The sequence below is a fragment of the Mesocricetus auratus genome, unplaced genomic scaffold, assembly GCF_017639785.1.
Source record: "Mesocricetus auratus isolate SY011 unplaced genomic scaffold, BCM_Maur_2.0 Super-Scaffold_100676, whole genome shotgun sequence".
NCBI classification, from domain to species: domain Eukaryota; kingdom Metazoa; phylum Chordata; class Mammalia; order Rodentia; family Cricetidae; genus Mesocricetus; species Mesocricetus auratus.
The window spans coordinates 89067320-89089032 of record NW_024429266.1 but is presented as its reverse complement, the minus strand read 5'-3'; the positions used below and the strand labels follow the sequence as shown (position 1 = coordinate 89089032).

Below are 21713 nucleotides of genomic sequence, written 5' to 3'. Positions count from 1 at the left end.
GTTCAGCAGCCTCCAAGGACACATCTCGACGTATCTTTGCACATCAGCACCCCCCATGTTCTCCAAAACTGTGTCAACTCTAGTATCTCAAACATTGCTGGATATGTGTCCGGAGGGTGTCAAAACCACGGTGCTATGTGGGCATACAAGGAGAGAGGGAGAGAGGGAGAGAGGGAGAGAGGGAGAGAGGGAGAGAGGGAGAGAGAGAGAAAAGAGAGGGAGAGAGGGGGGGAAGAAGGGAGGGAGGGAGAGGGGCAGAGGGGGGACAGAGGAGGGAGGGGGAGAGAATGAGGGAGACAGAGAGAGTGAGGCTTGACTCACACTTGGCCTCTGTGTGGGCAGAGGACCCTCAGAAGGAGGCTGAGCTGGTGTCGGCCAGGCATAGGCCTGCTCTCTCCAGTGCTGGACCAGAGGCCTGGGACCAGGTGGGGAGCTAAGGGCTAGAGCAGAAGGCTCACATCCCCACCCTAGCTAAGCACTCTGGAGTAGTCCTTGGTGGGGGACCCCATGTGACAGCTGCCCCAAGAGCTTTCCTAAGCACGGAGACAGGCAGTCGCAGCATCTAGTGGAAGAAGCAGTAGCCCCTTCTGCAGGGCCTTCTGAATTCTGTTCCAGCAATCAAAGGTAAAAGAAGTGAGAATCTGAGTCTACATCTTGGCATACACCTAGGGAAATTCTGGAAGGTTGTACAAAACTCCATACTGTGTCATCCATGAGGTACAGAGAGGAGGGGATAGGAAGGTGGGAATGGGGGCAAAACAAAGGCCTTTGACAGCATTCCATGTTGTACTTATGGCATTTTAAAAGACTCACTATGTGTTTCCGTTATTCAAGTAAGCGAGAGCCCAGGGCTGGGTAGGGTCCAGATAGAGCAGGGCCCAGGACTACATCAGTGGCTTCATTCAACTCAGGGGTCAGTGAGAAACCCTAGCCAGAAACAAGGGCATGGCTCAACCTGCACATTCTTTTTGTTTTTGTTTTCTGAGACAAGATTTCTCTATATAACAGTCCTGAAACTCTCTGTGTCCACCAGGCTGGCCTCAAACTCACAGAGATCCACCTGCCTCTGCCTCCTGGGTGCTGGGATTAACGGCGTGTGCTACCACTGTCCGGCTGCACATTCTTTTTAAGGGAAGGGGTTCAAATCAGTTCCCACGGAGAGCGATGCTACACCGTGCTGGCTTCTAGCTGCCCCTTGGAAAGGCAGCTCCTATGAAGGAAGTCCTCACTGCTGCAGGCCTGGGCTCAGCTGGAGGCAGGGAGTGGACACGCCCAAGACAGGTGTGGCTCTCAAGCAAACTCCAAGTCACCTGCCATATCACCTCGTATACCAAAGGCATTTCGCCTTGTAAACTGGGGCAAAGAGGACAACAGCACAGAGACCGAGGGGCAGCCATCTTCCATGTGGCAACAAACACTGCATGCAGAGCCTAGGATGTGCGGGCGTGCCTTGCGGCTCCCAGGTGTATCTGCTGGAGAATCTGACGAAATCCCTGCCCTGCCCCACAGGGGCGGGGGGGGGGGTCCATTCTTGTGGGAGGAAACAGACTACAAATATATAACCTTTAAATCAATTAGTTTACTTCTGGGGGTGGTGAATGCAGTCGGGCACGAGGAGGTCAGAGAACAACTCTCAGGAAGGAGTCTGCTCTTTCCTTCCACCGTGTTGAAGCAGGATCTCTCTTGTTTGGGCCAGGCTGTGAGTGCTCCAGGCTGGGTGGCCTGTGGGACCTTCTGGCTGTTTGCAGCTTTCATCTCAGGGTGGCAATGTTTGGATTGCAGATTTGCATCACTGCGTGGGGCTTTTTACATGGCTTCTGCGGATTGAACTCGTTGCTCTACTTGGGAGAGCGAGTGCTTTTTCCTGCTACACCATCTCACTGATGCTGTTTGTTGTTTTTGAGACAAGGTCTCGTGTGGCCCAGGCTAACCTCTAACTCACTGTGTAGCTGAGGAATGGCCATGAACTTTTTCGTTCTCCTCCCTCAACTTCCCCAGGGCAGGTATGACAAGCATGTGCTACTCTGAGGGACTTATGCAAGGCTGGGGATTGAACCCATGGCTTCATGCGTGCGCTCTACACTCTACAGCCACATGCCCAATCCTCCACACTATAGTGGAAGGCAGCAAACGCTATGGGGGTGAATGAAGGGATTTCCAGGGAGTTTTCATTTCTTAGAGGTGTGAGCGTGGGGATAGAGCAAGCCTCCTATACAGCAGGGCACCTTGTCCAGCGAGAGACAGAAGAGGCAGCAAAGGAAACCAAGAAGAGGCTACCCAGGGCAAACGCCACCAAGAAATAGCAAAACCGGTTTTAGCATAGAAGCGCAACTAAGCCCCTAGTCGTGAGACGTGGGAGCCATGGAAGGTGGAGGAACATAAAGGAGTGAGGCAGGGGAGCGTGTGTGATTCCAGACTCCTGTGAAATGCTCGTCAGTCTAAAAGAATGTCATGACTTCTATTAGTTATGACAAGTGCTGCAAACTCCCTATCTGTCATACAGACAGCCAACTTTCTTCATAAAACATATGGAATAAAATGAAGACTGTTAGTCCAGGGCCCTTGAACAGGGCTGGCTTCATGAATGTGGCTGTTTAACTGCTGAACTCTGGGGTGGTATGAAGGGGAATGCAAGACAGGGCTGAAGTCAAGGCTCCTGGGTGGTCACGTGGTTCTGCCTTGGGCAAACTGGTGAGCAGACACACAGACACACAGCTACACAGACACACATACACACAGAGATACACACACAGACACAGCCACACACAGATACACACACACAGACACACACAGACACACACAGATACACAGATACACAGACAGACAGAAAGACAGACAGACACACACACCAGAGGGGATGGGAGAGTAAGTGGTGGAGAGAACACCCTCAGAGAGCAGAGCGACAGGTGAGGGACAGTGACTCACAGCTTTTAGGATGCTGACAGCCTCCTTGCTGAGCCAGACAGGGTACAACACGTCATCGTGAAGAATGGACTCGAACAAGTCGTCCTCGTTGTCAGCTTCAAAGGGGGGCTGCCCGGCCATCATCTCATACATCAGCACCCCCAGTGCCCACCAGTCCACTGAGGGGCCATACTCCAACTCCTGCAGGATCTGTCCAGAAAACAGATGGTGCACGGTCACTCAAGAGTCCTGTCCCAGCAACACCCCTGCCACCAACTCTCGTGGGAAGGTCTACACCTTTGAGTTCACACCTTTGCTTCCAACTTGCTCCACCATAGAGCAGAGCTATGCTACCTTAGAGGGAGGCCTACCTCAGCATCTCCAGGGAGGACTAAATGTGGGAGGAGGGATGGAATGTGGGAGGCTAACAATCCTCTCCCTACAGCCAGCATCCACCATCTAACCTCTGGTGGAAACAAAAGATGCTTTCTTTGTTTGGATGCCAGATAAAGTTCCAGTTCCAGAGTTGCACTTCGGGCCACTTTCAAAAGAAGACAGCACAGTTTGACACTGAGCCCCGGGGCTGGGGAGCAGGATGTCAACTTCAAAAGGCAATGCTGAGAGGGATGCACAGCCAGCCCAGGTCCCTGTTGTCACACACAGCCGGAGGGGAGAGTGAGCCGGAGGAGAGCGTGGGCAGGAGCGGTAGATGCCAACTGCCCAAGTGGGAAGGAGACCAGAATCTTTTTTTCTTTTTCTTTATTCCCCCTTGTTGCCCTGGCTAGCCTGGAATTCACTCTGTAGACCAGACTGGCCTCCAACTCACAGAGATCCACCTGCCTCTGCCTCCTGAGTGCTGGGATTAAGGGCATGCTTGGCTTGAACCAGAGAGCTGTAATTCCTTAAGTAGTGACAACACTAAGTTTACCTGGGCCCCGTACTCCAGGGAAGGAAATAACAGAAAAGACATCTTCTGTAACCTATCTGTTCTACCCAGGAAGGACCACTATGCTCTTGCCTATGACAGTAAAATACCCATTTCTGTCATTCCTCCTGGATTCCGGAGTCTCACCAATGAACTTCTCACTTAACAGACTTTAGAGATCCCAGGGCCTGTTCCTTGGGCCAACTTCGGGAATGAACGTTATCTCCATGGGCAAAGCCAAAGTTCAGTCAGTTCTATGACTGTTTTTGAATTCTATCTTTGACAATGGCCACCCAGCCTCAGCAGTGTCCCCTCCTCCCAGCCACTGCTTATCTGGCCAAATGGATAGAGTCAGAGAAATAACTCAGGATGAACCCATGTAGGAAATCCTAAACCGTTTTCTGGAGCAGTCCCAGATTACTTGGGGCTAAACAGAAAGAATTCGGTAGAAGAATCTAAGGCCCCTGAGAACACACACAGTCTAAGAAGCATGTCACATTGGGATGAAGAAGACTGTGGGAGGCTGCAGGTACCTCTAGAGTATTTTATCTGTTTCCTTAGTTTGTGGGCTTTCTCGTTCCAGTGCCCAGTGCAGGCTCTCTGTAAACTATAGGCTGCACTGGACTGGGGCCCCAGCCAAAGCTGGGCTGTCCTCAACCTCCTGAGATCTAGCTGTTAGCCTGGCTCACCACTGGTTTATTGTCCTTCAAGGTCATGCCCGTGCCTTGTTTCCTCCAGAAATACTTCTCGACTTCCTAGGTATTCTCCTGCCTTCCCACATCCTAACCCTTGCCTGTTCCTAAGGTTTGTAGGCACGTCCCTTATAATACTGAAGTTTTGGTCACTTTTACACAGCCAGCTTGCTCCTTGGAACATCCGGGAAGTACCAGGAAGTTATTCCCCATCATTTCTCCGAGCCTTCGGCTGTGGCCATCCCATTCACACACTCAAGACACAGCCACTGTTTCACACCTACCAATGGGTACATCCTACCCAGTGCGCCATTACCCCTGCAGCTCACGGGCTCTAGCAGACAAGGTGAACCGCGTTAGTCACTTCTGGGTGGACGCCTGGCGTCTGCACCTCTGGGACTTGGTGGTTTGTCTACGCGCAGACTAGGTGGGGACGTGGGGATGACAGGGCAGCCTTATTCAGCCGTCCCAGGTTCCTCTTGAGCCTTGCTTTTGTTGGAATGGTTTGTAGAATTCCTCTTAGGCTCAGCCCCGGTTATCCTTGGCTCCATTGATCGCCTTCCCAGCAATGGAGCTGGGGGGAAGGTAAAGCTTTGCATACCATGGGATGGTACCTGGTCTGGAAGCTGGCCCTTCGGCAGGGTCAAGGGTTGAGAGAGAGAGAGAGCTCGCAGGTACAAGGCCTGATGGAACCAGGTGTGACCGAGAGCTGGGAGGGACCAGGTGTGGAGAAAGAAGAGGGACTGAAAGATGCCAGAGGGGAGAGGGAGAGGGAGGCAGGAGTCGGGAGAGGAGGGCTTGGCAGAGCTGATCCCTCAGAAGGTGGCTCCGGTTTCAGGGCTAGCCTCTCCTACTCGACTAAGGCGTTTGCCTTCCGAAGCACTCCCACCTTTAATCCCATTAGAGTCTTAAGGCAGCCTGTTGAGATAGATGGGCAGGGCAGGCATTAGGATTCCCATGGGAAAGGCAGGATCCCAAGGTTCAAAAGGCTCCTTGACTTCATCAAGGGGACACGGGGACATTCTGGGCAGGTCTGGACTCAGCTCTCTGGACTGTTTCTCACAACCCACGGTATAACCCAACGGTGAAGAGACCAAGGGAGGGAACTGCACTTAGCTGGTCCTTGTCGTGAGCTGGGTACTGTGGTAAGTGTTCAGGGGACATAATTTCATCTCACCGTCCTGCTAGCCCTTGTTGAGGGAGGCATCTCTCTTGGCCAGATGTCACTTGCCTACTGAAAGACCAGCATTTGCTTGCCATTTCCAGTGCTCTAGCAACTCTTTGCAATGGACACAAAGAACAGAGTGGGCAGGAAGAGTCATGGGACCTGTGCTAAGCTCACCCGAGAGTCCTGCTAGTGGGACACTTCACATGGAGGCTGTCTGGGTTCCTCCTTCACTGTGAAGTGCGTGTCTTTCTTGGGCAGGATCCTTAACTATTGTCAACCCTCTGACCCTTGTGGCATCGGCTTACAGAGGGATATGAATGGAAGCTTCTCATGGTAAAAAGACTGAGTGAAGAAGATGAATGAGTTCCCAGGGGAGACTCTTTATTTCTCCTTGCAGGCTGCCTTGCTCCTGTTCTCGCTAAGGAAACTTATTAACAGAGAGGCTGAAATTGCTGCTTGTAGAAGATCAAAGCTCCAAGGAGCCCTGAGATTCTGATCCCACAAGCTTCACTCCCAAGCTCTCCCCGGACCCACTCGTGTTGTCTGAGCTGTGGACAGATTGTTGAAACTCCATCCCTTTACTCTCCCTGTTTGCTGGTTTTTCCTTGTTGTTTGTAAGACTTTATCAATTCATATGGCATTGAGAATAAATTCTAAAACTGGAGGTTGAATATTGGCACAACAAATCAAAGGCAATGTTCATTTTTCTTAAAGAAAAACATCACCAGACATTCACTGGAGGTATAGCAATATAAGCAAAGGTATAAGTGACTATATAAAAATCCACCAAGTGAATCTTTCTCTGTGCACTTAGAACATTTTCTTATTTGAGTATTCTAAAAGAGGAAGTACAAGACCTTCAGATCAAAGACACATAGGCTCAAATTCCAAGTGAGAGGCCATTAAGGCTGCTACAAACCCATGTGTGTGAGTGAACCCAACAGGTGTTCCATATCTACAGTTAGCTCAAGTGAATGGGAGACTATGAAATGTTCTGGAAAATCAACACTAATTCTAGGAGACATACAGGGAAACGGTATCTAACAATATCACCCCTAGGACCAAGAAAGAAAGATGCAACATAAACATTCTCCAGCTGTCCAGTTCAAGTTCACTAAGACTGGAATGTTTTAAATGCTTTGTGACACAGGGTCTCAGGAAGCTCAGGGTAGCCTCAGGCTTCCCATGCAGCTGAGGATGACTTTGAACTCCTGAGTCTCGTGCTTCTCCCCTCCTGTGTGCAGGGATTACAGTCTCGCACAATCGGGTTTGGTTTATGTGGTTGCTGGGTGTGCACTGTGAAGGCCCTGCTTAGCCTGTTGATATGGGCTGTTGTGACCCGCCTTCTTCTTGGGATGGACATGGTGAAGACTCTCCTCCAAGGACACCCATAGTAGGTTCATAGATCCTATGGGATTGAGATTATATTTCTGGCTCCTTTTATCCCAATTTTGTTCATCTCTGCAAGCATTTGCTCTATCTCTACTGTTTTAAAATTTTGTTTTATTGGTTAGAGTGGTGTGTGTGTGTGTAGAGATCACACATCATGGTGGAGGTCAGCTTTAAGTAGTTGGTTCTCCCATTCTACCTTTAAGTGGTGTTCTAGGGTTCAAACTCAGGCTGCCAATCACAAGCGATTTTACTTGCTGAGCCGTCTCACCAGCCCTCTAGTTATGTTAAGTCTCCTGGGAATGGCCAAGATGTTGTCATCCCTTGGCTTTTGCTTATGTTGAAATGTCACATTCATTCATCCATGCATTCTAAAGACCAGTATTTAGAACCTGTGTGCTGGATACTGAGAGTACCCAGAGTGAAAGCATCAAGGCCGCTTTGAGGGGAAGCACAACCCGGAGATGTGGCCCTTCCTTCTCTGCATGGTTCCCGCCCTGATCCTTCCTGCTGTTTCCAACAATGCTCTCCTCATCACTATGGTGGTTAAAGGAAACTGAAAATGTATTCTCTTCCAGCCAATCTCTCAATTCCAGATGTTCCACGAAGCCTTCTGGATCCCTGAGGCATTCTCCTCTTTTGGGTGCCATTGTTTTGATTACATATGTGTCACTCTGTCTAGACCAAAACCTCCCTTAGAAGAGCAACCAGAGTCTCATTCAATTCCCAAACTCACATAGCTCTGCCTGGCAGGTGCTCAAACAATGCCCACTGGAAGGAAACCTCTCCACACAGGGGATGCTTAACAGGACCGGCACCTCTCTCCCATTGTATGTGTCTCAAAACCATCAAACAAATTTAATTGTCTATGGGGATATATGGCTAAATGGCTAAGTATGAATCACCCCTGCTAAGTATCTCTCGGTTTAGGTCAGATTGCTCTGGAAGGACACAAGTCAAATAGCCACCTCCTGGTGAGCACACTATTCCCTCAACTTTCGCATGAAATGAACACAAGGCAACCCCCTGGTGAGGTTCACAGTGGACATCTCTGACCTTTGCTTCCACTGTCTTCTTGCTCCTCACATGTGCCTACCCTGTAGATTTGCTACCTCAGTGAAAATGGCAAAGCACTCCTGGTTTTACTGTGAGGAATATGTCCAGTGAAGCCACTCGCTGTCTTTTCAGTGGAATTTCACTGTTCTCATTAGGAAGAAGTGAAAACTCACCTACAAGCCAACCAGTTTCTCTTATGTCTAGCTCTGGTGCTAGTTATGGACTAGGATGGAGGCATGATACCTTAGCAAGGACTCACTCAAGCATGGGTAATGGGAAATGGCCTTCTGTATATATGTTTCTCTTATTGGTTGATGAATAAAACACTGATTGGCCAGGCAGGAAGTATAGGCAGGGCTAGGAGATGGATTCTGGGAAACATAGGCAGATGGAGTCACCAAGTAGAGCCCGGGAAGAGAGGACACACCAGGCATTCTCCAGTAAGCCAAGATCAGGTGGAAATACATATATTAATAGAAATGGGTTAATAATTAAGACAGAGCTAGCCAATAAGAAGCCCTAACTATTGGCCAACAGCTTTATAATTAATATAGTGTCTGTGTGTTTCTTTGGGGCTCAAGGGTGGCGGGACCCTGGCGAGACAGAAAACTTTCATCAACACATGGGGACTAGCCTGTCACTCTCAATTCACCTATACCATTCTCGGTACCTACCAACTCATTCTTCCATAGAAATCACTCAACCATTTCCCTTCCTGTTTCTTACTCCCAGAATCCACCCTGCTTCTTTAGAGCCTTCTCTTCACACCCCTGGGTGATCCCCAGATGCATGGCACTGGATTGTTGCTTCAACCATGACACCAAGAGAGAGAAGCTAACTCTTTGCCCTGGGGCTTACCTCAGGGGCTATGTAGTCAGGGGTCCCACAGAAGGTGGTAGTTGTCACACCGTTCAGAATTCCTTCTTTGCACATCCCGAAGTCAGCCAGCTTGCAGTGACCTTCTGCATCTAGAAGGATGTTGTCCAGTTTCAAATCCCTGTAAGACAGGTCAAGGCCACACGGTTAGCCTCACACATACAATGGGGTCTTTTCGAGTTGGAGAGATGCACACACACCCTAGGGACCTTCTCCAGTAAAGGGAGTCTAGGGAGAAGTTCTGACCTGCCACAGACTAACCTTAGTATCTCCCAGCTAGTCAATCTTCAGCAGTACTTACAACTCCTTAGCAAAAGATAGGATCCTTCACAGCCTCCTGGCTGCATTAAGGTTAGGACTCATGCCATTTAGACCCTGCTGTAAGAAATGCATGGGTCCCCTTCCCACATTCTTAACAAGTTAGTTAACTTGGGATACAGGGTGACATACACAAAGCACTAAATCAGCTGGGCAGTGGTGGCACACCTTTCATCCCAGGAGAGGCAGGCAGACCTCTGTGAGTTCGAGACCACCCTAGTCTACAAGAGCTAGTTCCAGGACAGCCTCCAAAGCCACAGAGAAACACTGTCTCAGATCAAACAAAGAAACAACAACAAAAAAAATCCTAAATCACCAAATCAGAGTAAACCACAGGGGTCTGAGTAGCTTCATTTCCAAGGGTGAAATGATGGAGACCAGAGTGTTCAGTCAGAATAACCATGGGACAGTGGTCCCCAGGGGTAGACGGAAGTTAGCTTTGGACAGACCACAAAGAGAGGGACCAAAGGAGAAGGGAGGCAGAGGCAAAGGTGGGGATACCAGAGATCAGGGATCCTGAGAAGTGTTAGATAATATTAGAGCCAACCCTACAGAGCCTGGGGTATCAGCAGGAGGGATTTAAAATTCCATGCTGAGGGAGACTGAGTCCTGCTGCAGGGGCATGGTGCCTGTGCAAGACCCATCTTCTGTGGGTAGCAGGTGAGGGGAATAACCTGGATTCAGATGTTTCTGTGTAGGAGAGGTGAGAGTCATAGGAGCAGGCTGATCTCAGTCATAATGACTCCCCTGTGGCCTGTTTTAACACTCCAGGGTTCTGAGATTTCTTATCTAAAACCGAGAGTCCTAGATAAGGATTTTCCCACCACCCCTGGAAAGCCCAGCTCTGGCCCCATAGAAACATCTAGATTATGTGGTTGGAGGTTCCTACTCTGGGCCCCTCACAGCAGCTCTACTGGGCTGTTGAGGTGGGCCTCGCAAAGAAAGTCTCTTCCCCTACAAGCAAAGGCCAGGAAGGGTGGCGTTCTTGCGCCTGTTGGCATCTGAACTTGAGCTCCAGGCATCCCACGGGACCCATGTTGGGGGGGAGATGGGGCAGGAAGTGCTTCTGGCCCTGCCCATGCTGTGTCTGTGACCCTATTTCTGCTTACAGCTGTGATTCCTTGAGAAGGAAGAAAGAGCATAGAAAGATGCTACTCTAAGCAAATGGTCCCCAAATACAGAACAGAGAGTCCAGCCATCCAGCTAGGCCCCTGGGGCTATGTCCTGACCCTAACACTGGCACTGAGGGAGTGCAGGGCTTAGCTCTGACTGGGGTGGGAAAACAGGGAGGAATGTCAGGCTGGGGTCCAGGCTGCTAAAGTCACCTTGCTAGGCTGGTCTCCTATCCATTACGTTGGGGTCACCCACTCTTTGTATGATTGTTTGAAAGACTAAGAGGATGAAGTGTGTGAATGGTGAAAGTCTTTATTCGACTCACTTCCTTCATGGAACATTTGAGTTGGAGAGACCTGGAAGGCCTTACAGAAATTTTATTACAGGGAACTCGGGACCGGCTAAGGCAAATATTCCTCCATGCTGTCATGCCCAGAGTTGCCTCTACAAGGTCCACGTGACCATCACAAAGATCACAATAGCAAGGACTATAAAACCAGTAAAAAGAACGATTCTGGATGAGACCGTGTTTACCCACCCACCTCTGATCACCAAGTCCAGCATTCTTGCTTGGAACCTGAGTTCTCAATGGCTGCTATATGACTAAGCATTCTACCAAATCAGCAGGGAGGTAAGTGATTCATTTCAGGTGATCAGGGTCTCTCCTGGCCCCATGCTACTCTCATACCTTAGCTAGAGTTCCTCCTAACACCCCAGTCCCTGCTCTCAAAGCACCCATCAAAGCCTTTGTTGTAGGGACTTACAATTCTGTTAATAAAGTTCTTCATACAATATATTGTGATCATGCTTTTTCCCCTCCCTCAACCACTTCAACCTACCCACCCAACTTTACCATCTTGCTCTCTTAAAGAAAACATGAAAATCAAAACAAACAAGCAGAAGTACAATAAGACAAAACAGCAAATGCCGAAACAAAGCAAAATGAAACAGAAATACCCTTAAATTCCTTTTATGTTGACCAATGACTTCTGGGCATAGGGCCTTCCCTGGGGTATGATTGATATACCCAGCGACACTTCTGAGAAAACTGATTTTCCCTTTGCCAGTGGGTACCAATTGCAGATAGCTTCTTGGCTAAGGGGTGGGGCCTTGTGTCCACGCCCTCCTCTCTGTGCTGGGACCTGGGCAGGCCTTGTGCAAGCTGCCACAGCCTCTGACTGCACGTGTGCCCCAGTCCGGAAGACACTGTTGTCTTGAAATAGCCCATCGCTTCTGTCTCTGACCGTCTTTCTACCTCCTTACCCTCGTGGATCCCCGAGGGGAGGGGGCTGATGATGACTTCTCATTGAGGACTAAGTGCTCTAACATCAACCTCTCTGAACATTGTCCAGGACTGGCCCTTTGTGTTAACCCCTGGTAGCCCTGGCTGACCTGGAACTCACTCTGTAGACCAGGCTGCCCTGGAACTCAGAGATCCTCCTGCCTCTGCCTCCCGAGTGCTGGGATTGAAGGCGTGCACAATCACTGCCTGGCCTTTGTGTTAATTACCAGCCAAGAAACAGCTCCTCTGATGTGGGTTGAGCAAGGTGCTGGTCTACGGCCACATCAGTGTGTCACGAGTGGAGGAGAGTCTAGTGGAGGAGCGTCCAAAGACTCCAAGCCAGCCTGAGTCTGCCCTGATGTGCCTCAGGTTGCCATGTGGAACAGTCTAGATACCCACCAGGCCCTGTTCTCCCTTTTCTTTCTCTGGTCCACTCCTCCCTGGCCTCTGCTTCCTGCCCCCTCTTCTCCCTGGGGAAGAAGCTGGCCCAGCTGCTGTCGGATATGAGCAAGTCCTATGGGCGCCCTTGGCTATGACCTGGATTGGCCCTAGTCAAAACACTCCTTCCTACCCTGTAGCCACTGATGTATGCAATCCTAACTCTGGCCACTTCCTCCTAGTCCCACTCAGATATCTTAACTTTGCACACAAAACCAAACACAGAAAGAGTGACTTCTAGTCCTTTTCTCTTGGGACAGAAGGTTTAGAAGACCTCCCAGGGAACCAGCCTGGCTGCTATGAGAACACTATTCCTCTGGAGATCTTCAGTTTCGTTACAAAGTGTTCATCCCTCTGGGGAAAGCTTTTCTGGCTCCCCCCTTGCCAGGGGAAGCACGTGTGTGTGTGTGTGTGTGTGTGTGTGTGTGTGTGTGTGTGTGTGTGTGTGTGTGTGTGTGTGTGGGGTGGGGCTTTAGCAGCAGATGTGATCACCAGGGAAGCTTGTCCATGCCAGTGAAGGGAAGAGGAAAGCCAGGATGTCCTTCCCCATGCGGAGGAGGGGAGAGATGCTGGAAGGAAGCAATGGAGGACAGCGTGATCCCTGTTTTCTTCCCTTCTCCTCTCCAGCAATGGCTGCCTCAGGTACCAGACTAACACGGAGCAAGTTCTTAGCAAACATGACCGATAGCGTTGCAGAAAGACAACTGCCCAGTTGCCCACCCCATCTTCTCAGTCCTCAAACACAAGAGCACATCTATATGCTGGGACCTTTTTATTGTTATTTTTTTATTTTTAGAGGACTAAGGTCATTGTTTTAGACTAGAATATTTAGTACCACCCCTTTCCCTATAGATGAAGCAATGTGATAACCTTTAGTTACTCACTTTATTGCTAATTTCATTCATGTTTTCCTTTTTAGTTGATCATATATATCCACGTGTCCCAAAAACAGAAATCTGAAGAATGCTAGGGCAGACAGAAGTAATCTCCCCTGTGGGTACAGATTCTCCTGACATTTTGTGTTCATTTCCTGTGTACCCTGTTGGTCACACTTTATAAAGAAATGAGAAAATGTGAATACACACTTGTTTTCCTACCTGTAACAAAAGGGGTACTTCCCAAAGAATGCCATTTTTTACTTGGCATGTACTAGAGATCTGTCCACTGGACTCATTAGAAAGCTCCTTCGATCTTTGTTTATGGCAGCATAGTGCTCTATCATTTTTAATCAGGGGATATTTAAGATGCTTCTAACATTACACTATTTCCCACGCTGCTGCTGTGAATAATCTCATGCATGTGACATTTTACACGTATGTCAAGGAACTGTGTGCACTTCCTATACGTTTCTGAATGTGAAGCAGGAATGTGGGTTTTGGTTGGTATCACCAAGCTGCCTCATTAGAGGCTAAAACATCTGACCTTCCATTGGCAATAGACGGCAGTGCCTACTTCTCTATATTCTTTTTGGTTTTTGAGACAGGGTTTCTCTGTAGCTTTGGAGGCTGTCCTGGAACTCGCTCTGTAGACCAGGCTGGTCTCTAACTCACAGAGATCCGCCTGCCTCTGCCTCCCGAGTGCTGGGATTAAAGGCGTGCGCCACCACTGCCTGGACTCTTTACATTCTCACCAACGTGCTGTGCTACCAAGCTTCAGTTGTGTGTTCTGTGCTAGGTTTAACAGTATCTCACTGGGTTCTTGCATTTCTGCAGAAGTTTGAGCATTTCTTTCATATGTTTAAGAGGTAGCTGTGTGTGTGCATGCATGTGTGTGTGTGTGTGTGTGTGCATGTGTGTGCTGCATTCTTGTGTATACTTGCTTTCGCTGTGTCATTTTTGCTGATTCTCTGAAGCCATTTCCCATTAGAACACAGATGTGGTGTAGAATAAAATCTGAAAGAATTTTCCTCAAATTATTACCTGACTTTGGATGGGGCTCACAGAGGTTTGACTAGTATCATTTATTTTTATGTAGCTGAGTGGATATTTAGTTTTATGGGCTTTGGATTCTATATCTTGACTTCAATTTTTTTCCTTTTTGAGTAATCTATGTATTCTGCCACTGTTTCTCCATTTATTTAGCTTTCTTTTATAAGCACAAATCTTTGGGGGCACTTATTTATTCTAACAAAAGTTTGAGATACACCTCCAACTCTCCTTGTTTTCAGGAATCTGGAAGCAGTCCCAATGTTTGATGACCATCTCTCCCTCGGTGAATGGAATTCCATTCTTCCCAAATACTCATGGCAAATTCCCTATGCAAATGGAGTTTTTGTTGTGCCCCTTTCTCAGTAACACTTTTCTACTGCACACTTTTTAATAATTATAGATTTATAATATCTTTAATGCTCTGTGTGACTGCTCTCTCTCCATTTTCAAAATGTGTTAGCTCTCAGATCCTTGTTTGTTTTTCCATATGAACTTTAGAATTGTCTCTTTAGTTTTTTTTAAATCCTGGTTCTATTTTTATTGGGAACATGTTCAAAGTTATAAATTAACTTGGGGAGAATTGATACTTTATGATGTTGAATCTTCCTGGCCAATAACTGTGTTTGTCTTTCCATTTCTTCAAGTCTTATTTGTGCCCTTTAGGAGGATTTTAGTGATTTTTTTCATATAGATCTTGTGTATTTCTTGCTATATTTTATGACAGGTTGCTAATTGTCCCAATATACCCTTGCTTCCTTAGTAAAAGGAAGATTTTTTTAAACGCTCTGTAATTATAAACTAGAGCTCAAAGTCTTCCTTGGAGCTGGGCGTGGAGAGGTGACTAAGTTCTAGCCAATCACATGGGCAGAATCTTTTCTTTCTCCTGTCCCTCATGAGGCTAGCACACACGGTGCTAGCAGCCACCTTTAGCCATAAAGACAAGGATGAGGCCTTAGGAATGGTCAGTGACTCACCGATGACAAAGACAGAACCCTGGATCTGACGGAAAGCACTGCAGTATGGTGTTGCGATGCTAACTGTACCCAAACTTACTTCTGAAGAATGCACACTACTGTTTTGTATTTTCTGTCTTCCCATTGCATCTTCTGTTGCATCTTTCTTTTGCCTCCTGCCATGATATTGAGTTCTCTTAGTTTTTGTTGCGAAGTTCCTCAGCGGATTCTTCCGGACTTTTCAAATAGTCTACCATTGATAATCATATCATCTCTTCCTTTTCAGTATTTACACTTTGGGTTCATATCTCTTTGTCTGACTCTGTATAGGGGCAACACTAAGTCATCTGCTTTATCCTAGGGCTAGAAAAATGGTTCAGTAGGTAACAGTGCTTATTATTCCTTTGGAGGACTCAATTCATATCCCAGCACCCACATCAGTCAGTTCCCAACTGCCCACAAATCTGGCTTCCTTGGGTATCTGAACACACATGATACACACATATACAGAAATGAAAACAAATACTGTTGGTTCTGAGTGCCTCCAGAGTCTTTGGTCACTCCCAGAAGTGTCCCTCAGGCAGCATCCCTGAACATAACCTTTGACCCTCCAAACAGCTTTAATTTTTTCTACACTAGACTAAAGACCTGTGAGAACTTCTCAGGAACCACACTCCTTTCCCTGGTTGTCCAGAGAACCACAGGATAGTGACTGTGGACAAAAGAGTAAGAGGAGGCCCTCAGCCCCAGTCTGGTGTAGGGTTTCTCACCCTTGGCACACGTTGGGGAGGAACTTCTCCCGTGTGCTGGCTGCCCTGATAACTGCAGAATGTTTAGCACCGTCTCTGGTTCTATTACTAATCTTGTCTACTTAGCATAGCCAAAAGTGTTCCCAGACATGCCGGATGTCCCTGATAGGACCTCTAGCTGACAATCATCATTCTAATGGAAGTCACAGTGACCATGATCAAGTCTAAGATAGCCAGGCTCAGATCATGAAGCCACTCGGAAAGGGCCTGAAGTATCTGTTGTATCATCAGGATACAGGAATCCTAGCTGAAATAACCCCATAACATTCGGCATCATCAACCCACCTTTGAAAGCAGATAGGGAAACTGAGGCTCAGAAAGGGGTAACTTGCCCGTGATCATCCTTACAGGGAGTGTCAGATGAATTAGGTTTTCTGTGTGGTACTAAGAGCCAAATTCCTTTGGGCTGGGAAAAGAAGACTGTGGCAAGAAGGGAACCACAGGGCCTAAGAGGTCACATCTGCTGTCAGGGACGGACTGATTTAGAGGCAGGATGGCATAACCAAGGCTCCCCTGGGGCAGGAGCACAGACTTCTTCCAGAAAAACCAAAGGATGTCCAGAAAGGAAATTCCCAAACAATATACTTAAAAATTCTATAAAGCCCATCTGATGAGAAAAACAAATTAAAGGGTAGCAGTTAGTTTCGGGGTGTGTGTGTGTGTGTGTGTGTGTGTGTGTGTGTGTGTGTGTGTGTGTGTGAGTGTGTACAGGGTGGGGAAGCTTGACTTACAAAACTATGCTTGTCACTTTACTGGTAAGGTGGGGAAAATGGGGGTGTCCCCTAAAACAAGCTTGCTGTGTGGTAGATAAAGGCTGGTGGTATACAGAAAGCCAGTGTATGAATCTCTTCATATTGACAGTCTGTCCTGGGGGCTGGAGAGATGGCTCAGTGGTAAGAGCATTGGTTGCTCTTCCAAAGGGCCCAGGTTCAATTCCCAGCACCCATATGGCAGCTCACCACTGCCTTTAACTCCAGCTTCAGGAGTTCTGACACCTTCACCCAGATACACATGCAGGCAAAACAACTGTGCTCATAAAATAAAAACAAGCAATAATAATAAAAGCATCTGTCTTGGTGATGAGACAAGACAAGGTCAAACTGTACCTTGAACAAAAGTACAGGCATGGTGGTGCACACGCCTTTAATCCCAACACTTGGGAGGCAGAGGCAGGCAGATCTCTGTGAGTTTGTGGCTAGCCTGGCCTACATCCATGAATTCCATGTCAGCCAGGAATTCACAGTGAGACTGTCTTAAAAACAATATGTTTTAGAAATGTTGTTAAAGATACTTGATTTTGTATGTATGTGTGTATCTATGTGTGGTTTTCTGCATGTGAGCATAAGTGCCTGCAGGGCCAGAAAGAGGTCCTTGGATATGTTAGAATTGAAGTCACAGGTGGCTGTGAGCTGCCTGATGTGAGTACCAGGAACAGAACTCGGGCCCTCTGTAAGAGGTGTGTGTGCTATCAGTCACTTGGTCATCTACCAGCCCGATGTGCTAGCTTTGTGCTTTGCTTTGATCCTTTTCTCTCTGAGAGGATAGGAGTGGAACCTTCGACCTTTTGCAGGCTAAGTACGCTCTCTACCTGTGAGTTACAGTTCCAGGTAAATGCTTTCGATATATGACAAGAACCAACTGCAAGAGAGCACTAGTAAGATTTAGGACAACTTGTTCACTTATTTTTTTTTCTTTTTTTTCCAAGACAGGGGTTCTCTGTGTGGCTTTGGAGGCTGTCCTGCAACTAGCTCTTGTAGACCAGGTTGGTCTCGAACTCACAGAGATCCGCCTGCCTCTGCCTCCCCAGAGTGCTGGGATTAAAGGCGTGCGCCACCAACGCCCGGCTAGGGCAGCTTGAGTAAGACTTTTGTGACTTCACCTCTCCCGGAGCGTGGCTGTGTGAGAATCCAAGACCAGTATGATGGTAGCTTATGAACAGAAGTCATTAGTTCTCCATGCAGTGAGGCAAGCTGCCCAGTGGCCCCCACAATCCCGTTTCCGATGATTAAGTACAAAGGGAGACAGTTCTGGTTGTGAGCCCTAACTCCGCTACTTCTCATCTGGATAAGAGAGAATATCCCAGAGTATTATTGTGGTTCATTACCGCATGTGTTAAATTGGGGCTTTGTTTCCATGATTGAAGGAGGGAATGATGAGTGAATGCTCTCTCTAGCAGCACTTCTGTCTTTCTTGGGGGTCTTTGAAGAATCCAAGTTGAAAATGCACATCCCCAGCTATAGGGTAAGATGCTGATTACATAGCAACTTTTGATTTGGAAAGTATTTATTATATCCTACTTTGCATAAGTCACCAAGGTGAGGGGAGATTTTTCCACTTAACCCAGTGAGAACAACCCCAGCAAGCCCCAGGACCCTTCTGTTTCTGCCTCTGCTGGAAAGAGAATAAAAAGTGTTGTGGGCCAGCCCTGGGAGTGGAGTTGCCTGGGTGTTAATAGCCAGGACTGACAGGAGCAAACTTCTCAGCCCATGGTATCCAGGAGCCTCTCCCACGTGGTGTCAGGTAGGAATCTCTAGGTGGGGGTAAGGGGTGAATGTAAGTCAAATCTGAGAAGTGAGTGGGGTTTAGAAGTGCTGAAAGTCAGTGGAACCCTGAATTCCTCTTCATGAAGTCCCTAGGTTATCATGTTTCCCATTTGGGACATTGTTCTTCTAATCTGATGGCAACTTCCCCAAGCATAAAGCTAGGTCATATTCCTTAAATAAACTACATGGCACTTAGAAAATGGTTAGCACATGACTCAAGAGGCCAGAAGAAAGTGGGGGAAATGACTTTGCATGGACTTGAGATCCCGAAAGAGGAGAGTTGGGTGCTCCCAGGAGCTGTGTGTGATGCTCCATTCCCCTAGCATGTTCATTCCACAGATGTCAGACCTCAGTGCTGCACAGATGACAGGGATCAGAAAAATGACTTCAGGGATGCCAAGAATTTGGATCATCAGAGAGCATCCCCTGGAGGGAGGTGGTGAAGAAACTGCTTATTTGGGGCTGGCTGTGGTTATCAGATGGGAATGGAGATGCTCCTGGCACAAGTTACTTAACACCTTCATGTTTCACAATATGCTCAAGAGAAAGGCAATCTTTCTCCAGTACTGTCAAACTGCCCTCTGGTCAAACGCCCCTCGGCTATTGTTGCAAACACTGATGGGTGACTGGCACTATCCACCCAGCATCCTCCCAGGCAAGGAAATACCCTTTCTTTCAAAAACACCCAGTCTCTCAAAGGTCACATGAGGCCAAGCAGGGGGGCAAGTGAGGTCTATCTCTCACCATAAACAGAGGCATATTTAGGTAGGAAGCCCGAGAGAAATGATTTAACCTTTCATTCCCAGCACGTACATGGCAGCTCATCACTGTCTGTAACTCTAGCTCTGGAGTTCTGACACCTTCCACACAGGTACACGCGCAGGCAAAACACTGTCCACATATAATAAAAATAGATAATTTTTATCTATTTATTTTTGTCTGCTCTGTAGTTTTTCATACAAAAATCCAATCATTTAGAAGCCAAAGAATTGCCTTGTGTGTGCGGGTGCTTATGGGTGTAAAGGTTAGAAGTTAACATTGGATTGCTCCTTCAGTAAGTTTCCATCTCATAATTTTGAGGCGGGATCTCTCAATAAATTTAGAGTCAGAAAGCCTCGGGGATCCTCTTGTCTTAGCAGTGGTAGGTTTATATGTATGTGGCACCTCGTACCCACTGTTTTACATGGGTTATGGGATACCAAACTCTCCTTACCAATGGAACCATCTCTCTAGCCCTCGCTGTCTTTTAAAAATGAGATTTATACTTGATGTGCTTGAGTGTTTTGCCTGCATGTATGTATACAGCATGCATGCCTGGTGCCTACAGAGGTCAGAAGTGGGCACTGGGTCCTATGGAATTGGAGTTACAGATGACAGTGATCTACCATGTGGGTGCTGGGAACCAAATCCCCATCTTCTGCAAGAGCAGCCAGGGCTATTCCCAGGCCCCGAGAATTGCCTTTTAAAAGAGGATTTTCTCCAAATGCTTTTTATGTCATGCTCAGCGTTAAGTCTTTAACATGTATTATGTCACTTATTCCCACGTTATGAGCCTGAAGGATTGTTGCTTTTGTCATTATTATTATTTTTTTGATGGACTGCCCAGGCTTATCTTAGACTCCGGAGTTCCTCGCACCTCCCCCTTCCCAGTGGCCGGGACTAGATGTGTGCACTACCACACCCTCCAGGAAGGGCTATTATCGGCATTTTTCTAGACGAGAAAAAAAGGGGGGGGGATCTGAAGAGATTTTTTAACAGATCCCTAACACACAGGTGGCAGGAAATAACTTCCATGTGCTTAACCACTTTGCTATGTTGCCTGAGGAAAAGTCAGCGTGTCCCTTTTGTGGGACAGAGAGCACCGCTGCTACCACCAGGTAGTTGCTTCTGACTCATGGAAACACATTTATAAGATGGAACTGATAAGCCAGACGAGGGCATTTTCACTACGTAGGCTTATCTGGAGAGAGCGAACCATCAGCTCCTCTATTGACAGATGAAAATCTTGGCAGGTTTACAGCCAGCACAAATAACTTAGGGACGTACCTGGGGATGAAGATTTGGAATCACTGCAGGATAACTTACTTGATTGTGTGGTTAGCCAATGGCTTCTTACAAATTTATAGCAAGATGCTGGATAGATGGCTCAGTGGATAAGAGCCTATACTTCTTTTGTAGAGTACCCAAGTTGGATTCTCAATATCCACCACAGGTGGCTTCCAACTGCCCATAACTTCAGTTCTAGAGAATCTGACACCATTTTCTAACTTCTTTGGACTCCTGAACTCATTTGCGACTAGTCATACATATATACGCATATAAGCAAAAATACATCTTTTTAAAAAGTTCATATCAAGGAAAGCACATGCTTAGCTTCCTATTGTTGGGTAATGTGCTGACCCATTCTGATGGTAAATGAGTATTTATTTGTGTCTCCTGGAATGGAAATAGGCTCCAAGGCCCGTGATGAAATGTATGCCTAGTATCCCATCCCTCGTCATGTCATTAGTCACATTGCTCATTATCTTAGTTAGCATTTCTATTTCTGTGAAGAGACACCATGACTATGGCAACTCTTATAAAGGAAAACATTTAATTGGGTGGCTTATAGTTCAGAGTTTCAGTCCATTATTATCATGGTGGGATGGTACTGGAGAGGTAGCTAAGAGTTCTACATCTTGCGCAGGCAACAGGAAGTTAACTGAGATCCTGGGAGGTATCTTGAGCATAGAAGACCTCAATGCCTGCTTCCACTATGACACACTTCCTTCAATAAGGCCACACCTCCCCACAGTGCCACTCCTTGTGAGCTTATGGGTGCCAATTACATTCTTAAGCTGGACACTGGAGATACTAAGGGAGAAGACATAGTCTTGTTCTCAAGGTGGATCCTGGGAGTGTAGAAGGAAACCTGGAACCAAGGCCAGAGCACTGAGTGAGGGTGGCTAGTCCCACAGCAGAAGACAAGCCACTACCCTCAGAAGGAAGCAACTTACAATTTTGCCTTTTTTAGGTCCCAGGCATGTGTAGTTCTTGGTCCAGTCAACCCTCTAACGTCACAGAAAGGCCCATGCCAGCAAAAGAACCTGGAGTGACCTTCCTAGGGCCATGTCTGGATTCTGGGGGAAGTGGTCCGCATGACCCTGCGCAGGACCAGCATTTCCAGACAGGAAAGCCAGAAAATGACCCTTGAAGCTCCTGCGTTATGAAAACTAGCTAGTGTCCATCCTCCACGTCCCGCCACACAGAGACCCACGTGCTAGGAGGCGGTCAGCGCTTTCAGGTCACATGACCTCCATAAAGAGCTGAGGAAACACAA

The 21713-nt window shown here is 47.5% G+C and overlaps 1 protein-coding gene across 3 annotated transcripts in view; it reads right to left on the bottom strand.

The window, feature by feature from the left end:
* Window positions 1–21713, bottom strand: part of Prkce (protein kinase C epsilon) — a 507468-nt gene that overhangs the window by 30046 nt on the left and 455709 nt on the right. For all 3 annotated transcript variants that reach the window (XM_040737388.1, XM_040737387.1, XM_040737389.1), the window contains 2 exons: window positions 8993–9131; window positions 2926–3114 (listed from right to left, as the gene is read on the bottom strand). In XM_040737388.1, the coding sequence (XP_040593322.1) occupies window positions 2926–3114; window positions 8993–9131 (328 nt within the window). The remainder of the gene's footprint in view (window positions 1–2925; window positions 3115–8992; window positions 9132–21713) is intronic.